Consider the following 17,180-nt stretch of genomic DNA (forward strand, 5'->3'; position numbering starts at 1 on the left):
ACAGCATCCACTTCTCTGTCACCACTTCCAGAGAGTCCAGCTCAACTCCTCCACTCACTGATCTGGCCTGACTAACTTGTTGAGCTTACTAGCGTCTCTGATCTGCAGTATTCTGTTGCAGATGTTGAAGCCTCTTGACCCTTTTTGTAGAGGGCTTCTGGGTTCCATCCCACTGTAGCCTGTTGTCCAGGTGCACTCCAAGGTATTTCTAGGAGTGAGCCACCTCAACATCATCCCATTCGATGGATGCAGGAGTCAGAGAAGGCTTAGTGCTGCAGAAGTCCACTACCAGCTCGTTTGTCTTGCTGCAGGTGGTTCCGTTTGCACCGTCCAAAAAAGTAGTCCACCAGTCCTTTGTATTCCTCTTCCTGTTGTCAGCTGATACACCCCACAATTGCAGAGTCATCTGAAAACTTTTGCAGGTGGCATTACTCCTTGTTGTCTGAAGTCAGAGGTGTAGTCCCCCGGGGTCCATCAATATAGCAAATGCTACGCTTAGCCTTTATGGGATGCCGCCGTCCGGTTATCTCCTCGTCCTGGCACACACCTATTTGCATACACACAGAAAAAATCATTGAAAAAATGTACTAATGTGACTATTTTCCACATAGCATACTATGACTTTTTTTAAAGACATATTTAAACTATTACTTTTTACTACACTATGACGTTTTTATGGACTTTTTTGACATACTATACTATGATGTTTCTTTTACTTTTTTTCAACATAGTATACTATGACTTTTTATGTCAAACTACTCAATGATGTTTTTAGGAGTTGTAATGACATACTGTACTATGACTTATTTATGACATACTATAATATGATTTTTTTATGACTTTTTTTGACATGCTATACTTTGACTTTTTTCGACATACTATACTATGACTTTTTATGACATACTATACTGTGATGTTTTTTTGACTTTTCATGACATATACTATGACTTTTTTTGACATACTATACTATGATGTTCATATTACTTCGCTCCCAGCCCAATGTGGAATAAATCTAACCAGATATAATACAATTAGCAGTGCAATAACTTGTCTTGTATTCACTGATGACTATGACAGAAAACGTGTTCTAAAGCAGTGTGTCACTCACCTATTCTTTGTGTCTCAGATCTACCCAGATGAAGGCCACTTCATTCACAGTGAAGCAACAAGGCAGCACCTCAGCCAGTCCCTGGTGAACTTCTTCGAGGAATGCTTCAGGCTACCAGAACGAGTGTTTGAGGAGGCCCTGGAGGAGGAGAGCGAAGACGAGGGTTAGCTTGGCCGCCTGAGCCTCGTGTGCCCCAAATCCTTCCCACCCATACGTTCACCTACCTAACCTCCATCCTCTCCCTGTGCCTAAGCACAACACTGGCATACAGTTTTTCCACAATATGCAACTCTCGTCTGTTCTTGCTCAATTTGATTTGCATTTGGACTCCCAGCATCCGCATGCTGAACCTGAGACTTCCTTTCCAGCAGACGACGGATCTAGTCCTACATCCATCCTCCCACCTTCTGCCCAGAATTCAAATCCAAACGGCCCTCCAGAGAGCTAACAGACTGATGAGTTGACATGATGTTTTGGAATATACTGATTTATTTAACAAAGAGCCGTCTCCTTCACAGCAGGATGGACCAGCTCCTTAAAAGCAGTGGAGACAAAGCATCGGCTTTCACACAGACTTTCAAGCTGTGAGGAGAAGGAACACCTATAGCACATAACTCGTGGGCTTGTATATTAATGAAAATCAGACGCCTGGTGAAAAACACTGGTTGAGAGTGTTCACAATGAGTCTCTGGAATTGTGCCGATACAGCAAATGTTACTATTTTTAAAGTTGTGAAGACTTTCATGTTGGATTGTGGTTGTGTCTATTGTTCTTACAGTATGTAAAATAGCACACAGACATTCACTTGGCTGTTACGGATACATTTTTCTTGTTTGCCCCGATGTTCATCTCGTAGCCTCATTTTATGTATTTCAGTGATGCTGACATAATTCTCTAAGTGGAAAAATATTTGGATGAAAAAAAGCACCGTGAGTTTTTTTTTTTTTTTACAAAAGCAGAAGCATTAACTTGTTTTAGTCACTGTGCCTTACTGTGTCAGAAAACATCTTGCTGTGGGACTGCATTTATTGACTGAAGGCCAATTTTATAGGAACAGTTTGATTTTGGGAAATAAACTTCTGAGCTTAGCTTCTTGTCAAGAGTTAGAAGAGAAATTTGATTCCACTCTCACATCTGCCCATTAAATATGAAGCTAGCTTAGCATAAAGACTGGAAGCAAATGGTTAACCGCTAGCCTAGCTTTGTCCAAAACAGAATAATCTTTCTACTAGCTCCTCTTACTATCACTGTTAGCGAGTTATGCTGTAACTTGCTTAGCCTAACATGTAAAAACTACAAATTGTCTCCAGGAAATCATTGCTTTCAGTTTTTCCTGCTTTCAGTCTTCATGCTAAGTTAAGCTAAGCATCGCCTGGATTTAACCCAATAGTTAGCGGACAGATATGACAGTGGTATCAATCTTTTCATCTGACTCTTAGCAAGAGCGTGAAAAAGCATATTTCTCAAAATGGCAGCTATTGTTTAAATCTATAGCTTGAAATAGATAATTATCAAATTTTAAAGTTTTTAAAAAGAATATCAACCATTCTTTGGAAATATGCCCAATGACGACATTACACCAAGTTGAAATGTACAGAATCTGCATGCAACATTGCTTATAAGAATTGTAGGTGAAGAAAACTGTACAGAAACGGCAGTGTTTTTCTATTGAAAGTGTCACACTTGGCAAAACCAGTAAATACTTTGTTCAAGGTTGAAGGCAAGAAGCCATTAAGATTAGTGTTATACCCTGAGAGATTATGCATTTGTATATAAAGGGGATAATTGTCCAATGAAGACATGGCATACATAATGAAGAATTCTTGAGGCACAAATTTAATTTTCCATTTCTTTATTTAAATGAACATTTGCGTTACGTTTCAGTGCATGTTAAGGTCATTTGCAGCACTATCCCTGATAGCTCAGTTCCACATGGTAATTTTGACATCTTGAATGTTCCTTACTGGATTGCATACATTACATTTCCAGTAGTATTGTGATTGAGATCCCAGTCTCGTCAGCTTGATGTGTAAATGTTATTCAAATATCATTTTATTCTAAGAAAAAAGAAACAATATTACCTGAGTGTTATTTGTGCATAAAGCATTTTGGAAATTACATTTGACTATTCACTTCTGTTCTCAAGTTGCTGTCCTTGAATTGACTTGGCAAAAATGACGTTTCTTGCAGTGGTTAAGGACTTTTTCAAGAAGCTTAACTTTGTTATCGAAAGCACAGAAGGAGATTTATGGCAGATTGTGGCATGACGGTAAATGTTAGAATAAAAAAATAGATATTTTATCAGCCGTCAGTGTTTTTGGCTCATCTGTTTTATTGTGAATTTTAAAGATGTATTGATTTTCTTTTGGCAGCCGAAAACAGAACATTGATATAGTATCACTGTTAAGTTGTTACATGTTGTCTAAAGATTGCCTATTTACATGTCAGCAGACACACAGCAACATTAGCAATCATTTGAGCCATGTTTTGAGCGACCCGTCCAACATTGAATCACTTCAGCTCTGTTTCGGTCTTCAAAAAATAATTAAAAAAAGAGTAATATTCTGGCTATTAAAGTTGCTATATACTCCACTAAGTTCACTTGCTAGTTGCTGACAGTCTGTTTGCCGTTTTGTGTAGGTAGCATAAATGGGGCTAATGAGAATGGAGTTTGCAGGCCGTAAAAATATTTATCCGCGCAGCTTTTAAACAATCTGACTGTTCATAAATGCACCAGCTATAAGAAATTCTATTTAATATTGGTAAGTGTTCAATGCAAAATTCCATGTCACTATCTGCATTGTCTGTATTGGCATTTGATTACTCCGCTGTAAACCTAGCTACAGCATCCACAAAGAATGATTTGACATTTTTGACTCAGTACTTTAGTTGCAGATTCAACAGATGGAGTGAGCAGCAAATCAAACAAAATCAAACAAGTAAAATTATCCGCAAACATTCACGAGATCGAGACAACGAATCGGGTGTTAAAAAGCTTCCCAGCAAACAAACATCAGAAAAAAATCTTTTTGCTTGAAGGTACTCCTGGGCCCACTGTAAACAGGATTATAGTTGTATATCAGCGCTTTGCTCTCCTCGTCCTCAAATTCAAATCTGTGAAAGTTCTTCCTGGCTATATGGAGAAAACAATCACAAAGACTCCATCATGTAGCTACTGACTATGAAAGAACCAAAAATAATGCTGTGTTCATACCTTCATTGACAAAGAATTCAGCCATGTAGAAGGTGGTCTTGATTGCTGATGGAGAGTGTGGAATGTAAGGCCTCCCCCATTCAAATGCGTTTTTCTCTGGATGCCACTGTGACCCATAAATAGGGTAATCATATGCTTTTGAGAGGTGAAAAAAGAGAAAGTGCTAGTATTATTTTGCTGTAAACTTGTACCAATAAAGTGATGCTGCATTGTTCCTACCTTCCATCGCTGACACAAACTTCAGCTCCTCATTTGTGTTAAGAGTCTGAAAGAAACCGAGAGGTGAGTTACAATGCACCCAATTAAACTACACCGTTTTCTCTTTCTCTGCTTTCTGTTCTGAGAAAAATGCCCCCTTCAAGATCATGGGTAATGTTCTAAAAATGAAACGGATAAAATAAACAACTAATTTAGTTTTGGTCATGTTATTAAAATAAAACATTTACCAATAGTTTACACTAATTGTAGAAAAGAATCTTCAAAAGTTATGACTGGAACATAAATTTCCAGACTAGAAGGCAACTGTATTAATTTAACGTTAAAGCTATAGTGTGTAGTTTCTGTCTCCCCCATGAGGAATTCTAAGTAATGACAACAAAACTGTCGACGCGTCCACATGATACAAGCCTTCCGTGATCGCGCACTCGCCGCCACCCCTCCTCCACGCAGTTGCTAGTAGCCAAGGAGGACACGGAGGATTAAAAAAAACATGATGGACTCATTCAGAAGAGGTAATTATCTTCACTCGAGTTTCTGGGCGCGAAAGTCGCCGGACGACACAATCTTCTGAACACACCATACTGAGAAATACAGAGAGAGTCTTAATGAGTCTTTGTAGCAACTCATTTGGCAATGGCTTGAATGTAACAGACGTTCATTAATATAAAAAACGTTACGCACTAAAGCTTTAAGACTTCCTCTATTAGGACAAAGCCATACCATTAGTAGTCCTGATGTAATGGCACATCACTTGTATTAGTACGCAATACAATAGATTCTTCTTCCACTCGTCAAAACGGCCAGCTGCTCATATCCAAGACAGGTGCCCCACACAGGAAAATAGTCGCCTCTCTTGTTTGCCTGAAACATCACCTAGATTCTGCATAATAATCCCGCAGGAACACACTAACAGATATATGTTACACTTTTACCTCAATAGCAAGTTTATAAAATATTTTTGCAGCTCTTTGATAACCAGACGAGATGATGCTGGCACTTCCGCCTGGGTAAAGGATCCTGGTAACAGAGACAATGGTACTGAGTCACGACTCGCAAAGAAACTACACGTTCTGGTTGTTTTTTAAAGATACATACAGGGGGTGAACAAAATAATCAAAAACGTTCAGCGGCCTTCAGATGTATTGACTGAACTCAATGTGACATGTTTTGAGGGTAATGTGCTGTCTGTCGCTTCGTGAGTTCACCACTTTCCACATTATATAATTGCGTTCACAAGAGATGCCCAAAATATTCAGCTGGTGCTGACTATAAATCATCTTTGTACACCTGGAAGTGACCTAATGTTGCCTTAAAAAGTTGTTAACAAAAGTTGCCATATGCAGTACTGTTATATATTGCTAAGCTATCTAATCTATCTGCTATCTAAGCTTTATATTTTTAACCTACAGCATACTTATTTATCTGCCATTGTAATTAAGATTTACAGTAATTCAGATGGTGTATCAGTCCTAGGCAAGGGTAAGGGTCTTCATAACAATGGTCTTAAAAAAGTATATTATAATGAACTCAATCTCAGCATATTGGAACAATATGACCTTCTCCCAACTAAAGTCTCTGATATTTTGTCCACCCGTGTACATAAAGTTGATTGTTTACTTTTCTGAAACATACATGAACCTGTTAGCAAATGTTATTTTGTCAAGAACAAATTATAAATAACTATATAAACATATCTCATCATTATTTATTTTGCAATACAATTCCCCAAACCTAGCATAGAGGCTTTGACTGCTACTATATTATAACACATTTACCCATTAATGGAGTTGAACAGTGTCTTGTAGTGCTCCTTTGTCTGGTTAATCGTGAAGGAATAAAAAGGGGAGAAGTTAATGGTTTCAGTTCAAGAATACTGGTGTAGCAAAAGCACTTATGTAGCCTACCGAATAAATGACTATGACTTCTATATGTTAAAAATGTTAGATATTAACTCACATGATAGGTACAACCCTCACTCCTGCTGACTCAAGGGACTTGACAAAAGAGGCTCAAAAGTTGTGTTAGTCAGCGAGAGGAAACTCAGATTGGACAGATAGTCTAGCTAGCTGTCTGGATTTACCCTGCAGAGATCTGAGGAGCAGTTAACCATAGTCCTCATTAATCCACCGGAGTTTAAAATTTCAACACAAAGAAAGTGGAAGGTAACGACATCCGGCCGAAAAGACATGCATCCGGCCAAATTTCCTGCAGCACCGAAGCAATCCCTGAAGTGGAACGTTGAGGATATAGACACAAATACATGGGTAATAGGGTCCAGGTCTATTGGGTTAAAGAAAATAACAGTTTGTTGCAGCCTATCCAGTGCTATAGCCTCTGTAGCAGTAGTAGTAGTATTACAGTATACTGCATTGTATACCTTTTGTGAGTCAGTGTACTCTATGTGAAGAAAACTCGGTCTAGCACTGAAGGTTAAAGGTTTTGTAAACAATTTCCAAATATAGCTCTTCAAACACATTTTCATTCCAAAGTCTAGCGTAGAAAGAAAAACGAATGTCCAAAAAAACCAAACTGCACTCAGCGTATACTACACTGATAAATTGGAGTACACGATAGAGTAGTCCAGTGTGCCAAGTGCTCTTACTTTACTTTGACCACATAGTGTTTGTGAGTGTTTTGGATATGAAGGCCTTCCAGGTACTGTAAGCTTTCTTCATGTAATGACACATTTGTAATGTGTAAAATGAATTATCTGCAACAATCCACTGACAATGGGTGGCTTGTTGCACTCTTAATGTAGTTTTAACCAAGAGATTGGGCCCAGTTTAACAACATGAACTATTCCAACTTTGATGTGAAGGTCCTGTTCATGCTTCTCCTGACCGCTGCGGTAGCTGACGGTCAGTCTTTCCACCTGGGAAAATGCCAGCAGCCATCCGTTCAGGAGGACTTCGACGTTACAAGGGTAAGACACTGATGATTTTTGTTTATTGGGTCATTTTTGCAGTGTTGACATTCTTGCCTGTTTTATATTAGTTGATGTAAACAGAAGTTTTGGTCATATTGTATTACATGCTATTAAAACCCAGCTGCTGATTAACAAACTGTGTTCTCTTCTCCTTTCTAGTATATGGGCACCTGGTATGAAATAGAGAAGCTCCCAGCTATATTTGAAAGAGGAAAATGCAACCAAGCAACGTACAGTCTTCTCACTGATGGGACGGTCAAAGTTCACAATTCAGAGCTGCTGTAAGGATTGAACTGCTCTGTTTTCTTAGTAAAAACAATGTTTCTTACATTTTTTTAATTGACTAAAAGTTGCCTATATGCATCTGTTCATCCTGCACTCTGCATAAAAACAAGTATGGATGGATTTGCATTTCATGTAATATTTAAGTGAAAATGTAAATTAGTTGTGCCTTTCTCCCTCTCTTCTTCTCTGTGTAGGCCTAATGGGAAGATAAATTCAATTGAGGGTGTTGCCAAAGTGAAAAACTCTTCTCAACCTGCTATTCTGGTTGTCAGCTTCTTTAAAGGTAAACATACTGTGCATGGATGGAACTATTTTTATTTTATTTTTTAGATGATTTACTAGTATGTTTTACTATTGTAATACAATACAGAATACATTATACTGATCTATTTTATCCCATCCATACCTGTGTGCAGGTGTTCCAGACGGTCCCTACTGGGTACTGTCCACAGACTACCAGTCATATTCTCTGGTGTACTCTTGTGTCGACTTGTTTGGCCTTTTCCACGTTGACTACGCCTGGATCCTGGCTCGCACTCGGGTGTTGACTGAGGACGTCATTAGCCAGCTACACAATGAGCTGGCTTCTGCTGGTGTAAACTTAAACCGCCTTACAGTCAGTGATCAGACTGGTTGTGACCAGACCAAAGGTATGAAATGAAAAAAGAGGGAACTAAGCTGAATACTTGTTTTGAACCAGACAGCAATAAGGCATTGATTCAATGTTGAATCACACTTGTTGTTTTACTTACTTTCTAACTTCTTTAAGGTTGAACATTAAGATTAAAGTAAACCATTGCAGTTATAACAATGGAAAGAGTTCATTATGTAACTAATAATTAAATGCATTTTGTTTTCTGCTTGTAATGGAGATGGACTTTGTTCCTTTAGATCTTTCTGCTGGTGCAGTGAAGTAAGCATGTTATTACAGTGTCTTATGCCATGGGTTTCAGCTTTAAAAGCACTTTGAATTGCCTTGTTGATGAAATATGCTATAGGCCTATAAATAAAACTGCCTTGCCTTTTGTGTCGGATTTACGAAATAGAGAAGCTCCCAGCTATATTTGAAAGAGGAAAATGCAACCAAGCAACGTACAGTCTTCTCACTGATGGGACGGTCAAAGTTCACAATTCAGAGCTGCTGTAAGGATTGAACTGCTCTGTTGTCTTAGTAAAAACAATGTTTCTTACATTTTTTTTAATTGACTAAAAGTTGCCTATGTCCACTGTGTGTCAAGTGCTGTTTTTTGCCACTGACAGGCATAGATTGTTATTTTAAGTTTCTGACTACATCATGGGAAGATGGAGATGTTGCTATTATCCTGCCATGCTTGTGTGTGTAACTTACTGATGCTGGGTCAACACATGGATGTTGTAATTAATAGTGCTAGCATGATGTGTTTCGATTCCATTCTTTCGCAATTCCCAGAATCAATTTAAAAATCGTCGCCAAAAAACATAAGATTATCGATTTTTCGTATGGTAGGAAAAGGGGTATTGGGATTAGGATTGGAGACGAGTACCTTATTGCAAATTTTAGGCACGATTGAGATATTTTATTTCACAGATTCCAACATTAGTGTAGATCTTGTTCCATTTGTGTATGTGATCTCAGACTGTTACATCATGTGACTGTACGAACCCCAGTCCATGTATATCAGACTCAAAAAGAGTTTCTTACTTGCATGGAATTTGCCTTGGCTTGTTTGGTGCATACAATAAACATATGTAAAGGGAATAAACAATAGAGCATCTAACATCCCCCCTCTGCAAAAGTTGCAGATTTAACGGATGGATGGAGCGAGCAGCAAATGCAAATTCAAATGATCTGCAAACATTCATGAGTCAGGTGATTGAGACAGTGAATCAGCTGTTGCAAAGAGAAAGCTTCCTCGCAAACAGACATCAGAAAAAATAGATTTGCTCGAAAGCACTCCTGGGCCCACTGTAAACAGGATTATAGTTGTATATCAGCGCTTTGCTCTCCTCGTCCTCAGATTCAAATCTGTGAAAGTTCCTTCTGGCTGTAAAGAGAGAAAACAAGGCAAGATTAACAGATCACAAAGGCTTTCTGGTGCAGCTACTGACTATTAAAGCACCCACAATAATGCTGTGTTCATACCTTCATTGACAAAGAATTCAGCCATGTAGAAGGTGGTCTTGACTGCTGATGGAGAGTGTGGAATGTAAGGCCTCCCCCATTCAAATGCATTTTTCTCTGGATGCCACTGTGACCCATAAATAGGGTAATCATATGCTGCCGATGGGTGAGGAAAGAGAAAGTCCTCATTAGATTTATTACTTTGCTGTAAACGTGTACCGATAAAGTGATGCTGCATTGTTCCTACCTTCCATCGTTGACACAAACTCAGTTTTTCCATCTGTATTTGTGGAGAGAACTTTGTAAAACTTCTTCAGCTCCTCATTTGTGTTAAGAGTCTGAAAGAAACCGAGAGGTGAGTTACAATGCACCCAATTGAACAATGTCCAGCTTTCTTTTTTGTGCTTTCTATGTTCTGAAAAAAATAAAAATATTTCCCCCACAAACCAGTAATATTGATGTACTCTAGTAGTGCTGTGGTTCCTGGACTGTACTCCTTATTAAATATGATTTCTCAACACAATAGTAATAAATTACATACCAACACTGCCAAACTCCATTTGTGAGAGTTTTCCGTCAGCGGCTCATTGGCCAGATCCTCCATGAGTTCAGCTGGGAAACCTTTAAACATCCTGCTGTCTTTGGTTTCTGGAAATGGGTCATACAATTATCATTAAAGTAGTTTTTCACAAATATACACATAAGATACTTAAAGCGGTTGATGTAAAGTAAGTTTTTGCTGTATGATAACTCTGTGCTGCTACAACCTTGCCATGAAACTGAGGAATAGTCTAAATGTATGTATTTATTATTTGCTCAAACACAAACGTGACTAAGTTACAGCGTTACAACAAAGCAAAGGTAGCCTTTGAATTATGTGTAGCTTATGGTAACATTTAGGCATCCTAAACAACTAGTTTTGGTCATGTTAATCAGTAGTACATCTATTAAAGCAAAGCCATACCATTAGTGAAATCCAGAGGCAATGGCACACCACTTGTGTTGGTAGATGACAGAACTGTCTTTCCACTCGTCAAAACGGCCAGCTGCTCAAACCCAAGACAGGTGCCCCACACAGGAAAATAGTCACCTCTCTTGTTTGCCTGAAACATCAAGATACAGTCTGCAGCATAATCCGGCAGCAACACCTAATTACTAATATTTAAAATTTTTACCTCAATAGCAAGTTCATAAAAGATTTTTGCAGCTCTTTGATAACCAGACGAGATGATGCTGACACCTCCGCCTGGGTAAAGGATCCTGGTAACAGAGACACAGGAACTGAGTTAAGGAGTTATTTTTTTTAAACCTACAAATACAGGGGGTGTACAACATAAAAGAACGCCTTACCATTTAATATTCTACTTGTGGCCTTCAAAGGTGTTGATTCAACTCAATGTGGCACATTTTGAGGTTAATGTGTTGCCAAACACTCCGTCAGTTCACTACTTTCCACATCATATGATTGTGTTTGGAACTGATGCACCTAATGTTCAGCTATACTATATAACTTCTATTTACCTGTGTATTGCTTTGCACTGTTATATATTGCTAATTATATAAAATCTATATTTACTTTTCACCTACAGTATAACTTACATGTATCTGCTAATGTACAGATTTACAGTAGTTTCTGCTGGTGCCTCAGCCATAAACTTAGCAGAATTATGTAATGTGGCAATGTAAAAGTCCTTCATGGGATACAAGTACTTCACAGGATAATTGCTTCATACCAGTGGCCTTAAAAATGTAAATTACATTGAAAAACAGATCATTATGGCCTCAACTACAGTGTTTTAAAGGTACCGTAAAGTTATTTTGTCCAGCCCTGTACATAAAGTTAACAGTTTACTTTCTGAAACATACAGGAGCCTGACATACATATATCACATCAATATTATCTTTATAAATGACCACATACATATATCACATCAATATTATCTTTATAAATGACCACATACATATATCACATCAATATTATCTTTATAAATGACCACATACATATATCACATCAATATTATCTTTATAAATGACCACATACATATATCACATCAATATTATCTTTATAAATGACCACATACATATATCACATCAATATTATTTTTGGAACACACAAACAAAGCAGAGAGGCTTTGACAGCTAAATTGGTTATTATATTACAACACATTTACCCATTAATGGAGTTGAACAGTGTTTTATACTCCTCCAGTGTCTGGTTAATCCTGCAGAAAAGCAAAGGGGAGGTTTCAGTTTGAAAACACTGCTGTAGCAACAAGATGTTACACAAGCTCTTATGTACTGGAGGAACGACAGTTATGAAATAGATAACAACTCACATGACAGGTACAACCCTCGCTCCCGCTGACTCAAGGAATTTGACATAAGAGGCAGCGATGTAAGCTGTTTGATTTGGTTTTGGGGAATAAACTTCTTGAGCAAGTACACCTTTTGAGAGAAAACACACAACCAGTTTAGATTTACTACACCGTAAGCATGCTGTCACTTTACAAACTAAACCAACAGTAATAGCCTAAGTTACAGCTTTAGCTGCTACGTCACTGCTGTCGTCAAAACGTAGCTAGTCAAGTTAGTGTTGCAGTAAATAACGTATAATTATAAACTTACCAATTATAGGCCTGTCATTCCTCTTGGCTGAAGGATAAAAGGGTAGACACGAAAGAGAAATGCAAAATAATAACAAGAGCATTATTCTAAAGGTAAAACATACTGTAGCACGTTTAAGTATCGCCATTCCGCCGCCGGTTGATTCCTGGTTGCATCTTTGTCCACACTTCCGGGCTACGTCCTTCAGAATAAAAGCATCCAGTTCGACCTCAAATGACCTACTTTATAGACATGTTTGTTCTACCTACAGTCAGAGGTATTTGAGTTATTCTATGCACTGAATTGAGAATGAAACAAGAACAGGTTATGAAAAGAGAAAACTTTATTCAACAAAGCACAAATATTTATACAGAAACATCTGACTTTTTCCTTTGGAATTTCTTTTTCAGCATGAAAATATTTAGCTTGTTTCAATTGTATCTCTAAGCTAAGTGGACTTTTGTTTCAACTGTTGTCAACATTCTCCAGAAATTTAGAAACATTAAAAAAACTGTACAAAAAAGGAAAGAGGCAAAAAGTGAGAAGAAACAGTCATTGGACAAACAACAAACGATAAATTACATTCTTAAATTGAATCATCTGATTTCATGTTATGTACTGTGACGGTATAAATAAATCATTGAATTTAAATTAAATAGCCTATTGAGAGAAAGAGCTGCTAAGGTGTGAGATCACCAAGATGTATGAAAAGCTACAACACAAACAACACGCTCAAGGATGAAAATATTGAACTAGAAAATATTTTTAAAATAAAGTACAGTGCATCAAAAAATATTATTTGTTGGCAACACTGGTTGTCTGGTCTTCCCACTGTTGGACGAGGGACAAGGTAAGTTATGGAAACAAATGTCTAAAGATTGTTTTTTTTTTTTTTAACTCTCCATGACAACCTGTAAACAAAACAGTTTAAGTAGCTTTATGTTTCCATCACAAAAGTCTTTGGAAATCTATCATTTGTAAAAAATAAACTGCCATATTTCAGGATAGGTGCAGATTCCTGCAGCCGCTGCATCTTCAGTCTCTTGAAACCACAAATAGACGATAAACTTTAAAAAAGAGACGTCTTATTCTCAGCACACCTCGGTGACTATGTTAGGCAAAGTAATTTGTGTTACTTTATGTTTGATGAGTCAAATGAGTCCACTTCCTTTGAAAATAAAAGGTTAAAAGGTGCTGCGTGTATCATTTTAACATTAATAAATCATTACCACATTCTCTTTGAGATGTTAGCATTATTGCCATTAATAGGTACAGAAGAAGACTGGCAGCCTCCATCAGCCTCTCTGTTGCATTTAACATTATGTGCCACCAGGTTGAATATAAGGAGAAATCTTCTGGATTGCTTCAGAACACTAAAGGGCGTTCCTTTAAGGCGCAAATTTGGATTGCACGCAATCCACAAAATGATTCCAGTTCCACAGCGTAGCATCAACCTTGACGTTACTTTACCCTCACAGATTATATCTTGGCTGTGGTCAAGAGTTTGTTACTGCCTCTTAATAATCTTCTTGCTACTCAGAAAGAACACAGAGTGTTAAATGTGGTCCTCTGTTTTAAAAACTACAAAATGCTACACCTACTGTAGCACCAAAGATGTGCTGAAAACGACATCCTTTTTTTTTTTAAAGAAAGACACTCAAATCTAACGTTTACAGTGGCTGGGGTGAGCTCCTTCGTGGAGTGGTCTGGGGGCGGAGGATTTAAGAGTTTTTGTGGGTCTCGATGCAAAGAATGATGTACTGGTTGGAACAGCTCCGCGTGTGCTGGCCCAGGAGCAGACCTGAGGTCAGGCTCGATGACTGGCCCATGACAGACATGTGGTCCGCTCGCCACGTCTCACAGTGTTTGTCCACCACTCGGAAACCCCTGCTGGTGGAGCCGTGCCAGATACTCTTCTGAGGCCTGACAAGTAGATGACAGAATATATTAACAACAAAAAATCTAAATAGCAACAGACAGACACAGACAAACAAGTAGGGAGTCAAGTTTACTGACCAGAAGGGGTCAGCTAAAACATCCCGGCCGTCAAAGGAGTAGATAGGTATCCTGGCATCCAATGTACCCCCGTCGCCATTGAAAATTGACCGCCAGTTCATAAACATCACGTCTCCCTAAAAGAAGACCCATTGTGAGTTAGATGCAGCCAGAAGTTCTTTGTCTCTAGAGGGCATTATTAGGTTAAAGGTATAGTAAGTGATGTTAATCTAATACACGTGTACGGTTTAGGCTGTAGCGGGACTTTTAGGGGGAGAAAAATAATAATAAAACTTAGGAAAACAATAGGGTTCCTCAGCTCCGCTGGATCTGTGAACCTAGCCCCTTTGGGCTTGGACCCCTAAAAAACAGCAGCAGAGCAGACTCACCCTGAGGTTGGTAATGGGCAGAGTTTCCCTGAAACCAGGATAGACCACATGGACCAGGTCTTGCCTTTGGGAAGAAATGAAGGCGCGATAGTTTGGAGCCAAACCCATCGCCTTGGCTTGTTCATAACACATCCGGTCGGCTACGTCGAGCCCCATCATGTCGCCTGAGTGGGGCTGGTTCAAAGCAACCAGGTTGAGCTGGAAGGAGAGGAAGCAAAAGATCAGTGTTAGTCCACTGTAGGATACTACACTGTGTGCAAACTTATTAGGCAAGTTGTATTCCTGAGGACGTATTGTATTGTATTGTAACAAATACATTGCTCTGTCAATCAGAAATGTTAATAAACCTGAAATCTGATTTAACAAAGGAAAAGTGACTTTTGGCTTTCTCAGGAGGATATCTATGTGCAGAATTATTAGGCAACTATTAGTGTGCAGAATTATTATGCAACTAAATGAAAAACTAACATTTTCCCATCTCACTTGTTTATTTTAATTTCTTAGAGTAAGAATAAAACTCAAAATGGTCAAATAAACACTTCTGATATTTCAAGAAATATTCAGTGACCAATATAGCCACCCTTTTCAATAACTGTCATGAGCCTTCCATCCATGGAATCTGTTAGTTTCTTGATCTGTTGATGATCAACTTTTTGTGCAGCAGCAACCACAGCCTCCCAAATGCTGTTCAAAGAGGTGCATTGTCTTCCCTCACTGTAAATATCATGTTTAAGAAGGGCCCACACGTTCTCAATGGGGTTTAGGTCAGGTGAGGAAGGGGGCCATGTCATTATTCTTCATCTTTAAGGCCTTTGCTGGCTAGCCACGAAGTGGAGTACTTGGATGCATGCGATGGAGCATTGTCCTGCATAAAAATCATGGACTTCTTGAAGGATATAGACTTTTTCCTGTACCACTGCTTGAAGAAACCCAGTACCCCACCTTCACCTTGCTGGCGTCTGACTCAAAGTGGAGCTCTGTGCCCATTATTGATCCAGCCTCGGGCCCATCCATCTGGTCCGTCAAGAGTCACTCTCATTTCATCGGTCCATAAAACCTTTGAAAAATCTGTCTTCAGATATTTCTTGGCCCAGTCTTGACGTTTCAACTTATGAGTCTTGTTAAGTGGTGGTCGTGTTTCAGCCTTTCTTACCTGGGCCATGTCTCTGAGCACTGAACACCTTGTACTGCTCAACACTCCAGGTAGGTTGCATTTCTGGAAAATGGCGGCACTGGAGGTTAATGGGTTCCTGGTAACTTCACGTTTAATTCTTCTCATGTCTCTAGCAGTTAATCTGCGTCTTTTTTTCTCCACACGTTTCTTGTGACCCTGTTGACTATTTGCAACAAAACGTTTGATTTTTCGGTGATCACGCCTCAATATCTTTGCTACTTCAAGAGTGCTGCATCCCTCTGAAAGGCATTTTAAAATGTTTGACTTTTCAGAGTCTGTTAAATTACTTTTTTTGCCCATTTTGTCTGAGGTAAAGAAGCTGCCTAATAATTATGCACACCTTGATATAGGGTGTTGATCACTTAGCCCACACCATCCCTCATTACACAAATACACATCAGCTGATAATGCTTAAATCAAATTAGCATTCAAGTTTATATAGCTTGGAATTGGAAAATATGCATGAAAAGGACGATAATGTCAAAATACTCACTTGCCTAATAATGGTGCACACAGTGTAAATGGGTCCTTTTTGTCATTCCTTACAGTTAAAGGTGCAGTAGGTAAGCCTTATAAACTAACTTTCTGTCATATTTGCTGAAACTGACCCTACGTTCCAGTAGAACTACATGAAGCAGGTCATTTAAAAAACATCTAGCTCCTCTGGCACCACCTACAGCCTGTAGTGAGATTTGCAAAAATCCACCGCTCCCTGTTCAGATGCACCAATCAGGGCCAGGGGGGGGTGTCTAACTGTGTGTCAATCGCTGCTCAGGCACACGCATTTCATAGCATCCTCCCCTCCCCCTTCACCTCACACGAGCTGCAGATAGGTTTCCTCCGGAGAACGTTTTGGGCTTTAGCGGAAAGGGAGGAGGGACTGAGAAGTTGTCAATGTTCACATTTTTTGGCTAAGTCCTGGATCTTCACAATCCTACCTACAGCACCTTTAAAAAACACGTCAGAGTCTAGAGTGAGCCCTGCCAGGATTAGTCTGCAATAAAAATGCCATACATTTTCACAGTTGTCATGCGTTTTGACCACAGACAAACACATTTGAAAGTCAAGTAAAGACAACTATGCTGTGAAAACCATAAATGCCCTTAATTTTTCATAAAATAATGTTTTCAAATAATAGTAAATATTTCACAGCATACCTTTCCAA

The 17,180-nt window shown here is 38.8% G+C and overlaps 4 protein-coding genes and 1 long non-coding RNA gene across 9 annotated transcripts in view; 2 read left to right on the forward strand and 3 right to left on the reverse strand.

Moving 5' to 3' along the window:
• Nucleotides 1–3,226, forward strand: part of dpp6a (dipeptidyl-peptidase 6a) — a 168,034-nt gene extending 164,808 nt beyond the window's left edge. Inside the window, exon 26 of the mRNA XM_078280445.1 lies at nucleotides 1,127–3,226. Coding sequence (XP_078136571.1) covers nucleotides 1,127–1,276 — 150 coding nt within the window. The 3' untranslated portion in view covers nucleotides 1,277–3,226. The remainder of the gene's footprint in view (nucleotides 1–1,126) is intronic.
• LOC144537035 (uncharacterized) lies at nucleotides 1,035–4,609 on the reverse strand. Its single transcript, XR_013503802.1, has 3 exons — nucleotides 4,542–4,609; nucleotides 4,323–4,457; nucleotides 1,035–1,246 (listed from the first exon to the last, which is right to left on the reverse strand). It is a non-coding gene; the product is annotated as an uncharacterized LOC144537035 (long non-coding RNA).
• A 2,665-nt stretch (nucleotides 4,610–7,274) lies between these two features.
• LOC144537511 (apolipoprotein D-like) lies at nucleotides 7,275–9,384 on the forward strand. The gene is made up of 5 exons (XM_078281269.1): nucleotides 7,275–7,464; nucleotides 7,627–7,748; nucleotides 7,947–8,035; nucleotides 8,169–8,402; nucleotides 9,368–9,384. Exons 1-5 carry the CDS (start codon nucleotides 7,333–7,335, stop codon nucleotides 9,382–9,384), a joined length of 594 nt encoding a protein of 197 aa, XP_078137395.1. The 5' UTR covers nucleotides 7,275–7,332.
• ggh (gamma-glutamyl hydrolase (conjugase, folylpolygammaglutamyl hydrolase)) lies at nucleotides 9,277–12,659 on the reverse strand. 2 transcript variants are annotated; one of them, XM_078280447.1, is made up of 9 exons: nucleotides 12,479–12,659; nucleotides 12,190–12,298; nucleotides 12,025–12,075; nucleotides 11,029–11,113; nucleotides 10,818–10,956; nucleotides 10,395–10,501; nucleotides 10,101–10,191; nucleotides 9,875–10,009; nucleotides 9,277–9,776 (listed from the first exon to the last, which is right to left on the reverse strand). In XM_078280447.1, the coding sequence occupies exons 1-9, from the start codon at nucleotides 12,603–12,605 to the stop codon at nucleotides 9,658–9,660; spliced, it is 963 nt and encodes a 320-aa protein (XP_078136573.1). In that variant the 5' UTR covers nucleotides 12,606–12,659; the 3' UTR covers nucleotides 9,277–9,657. The 2 variants fall into 2 exon arrangements, with proteins under 2 accessions (XP_078136573.1, XP_078136572.1); XM_078280446.1 differs by having other exon boundaries at nucleotides 11,029–11,134.
• A 123-nt stretch (nucleotides 12,660–12,782) lies between these two features.
• The window catches only part of LOC144536971 (collagen alpha-1(XV) chain-like), a 77,232-nt gene continuing 72,834 nt past the window's right edge, over nucleotides 12,783–17,180 (reverse strand). For all 4 annotated transcript variants that reach the window (XM_078280344.1, XM_078280345.1, XM_078280343.1 and 1 more), the window contains 3 exons: nucleotides 14,842–15,039; nucleotides 14,474–14,589; nucleotides 12,783–14,380 (listed from right to left, as the gene is read on the reverse strand). In XM_078280344.1, the coding sequence (XP_078136470.1) occupies nucleotides 14,179–14,380; nucleotides 14,474–14,589; nucleotides 14,842–15,039 (516 nt within the window). In that variant the 3' untranslated portion in view covers nucleotides 12,783–14,178. The remainder of the gene's footprint in view (nucleotides 14,381–14,473; nucleotides 14,590–14,841; nucleotides 15,040–17,180) is intronic.

Source organism: Sander vitreus, chromosome 22 (genome assembly GCF_031162955.1).
Source record: "Sander vitreus isolate 19-12246 chromosome 22, sanVit1, whole genome shotgun sequence".
Lineage (NCBI taxonomy): Eukaryota > Metazoa > Chordata > Actinopteri > Perciformes > Percidae > Sander > Sander vitreus.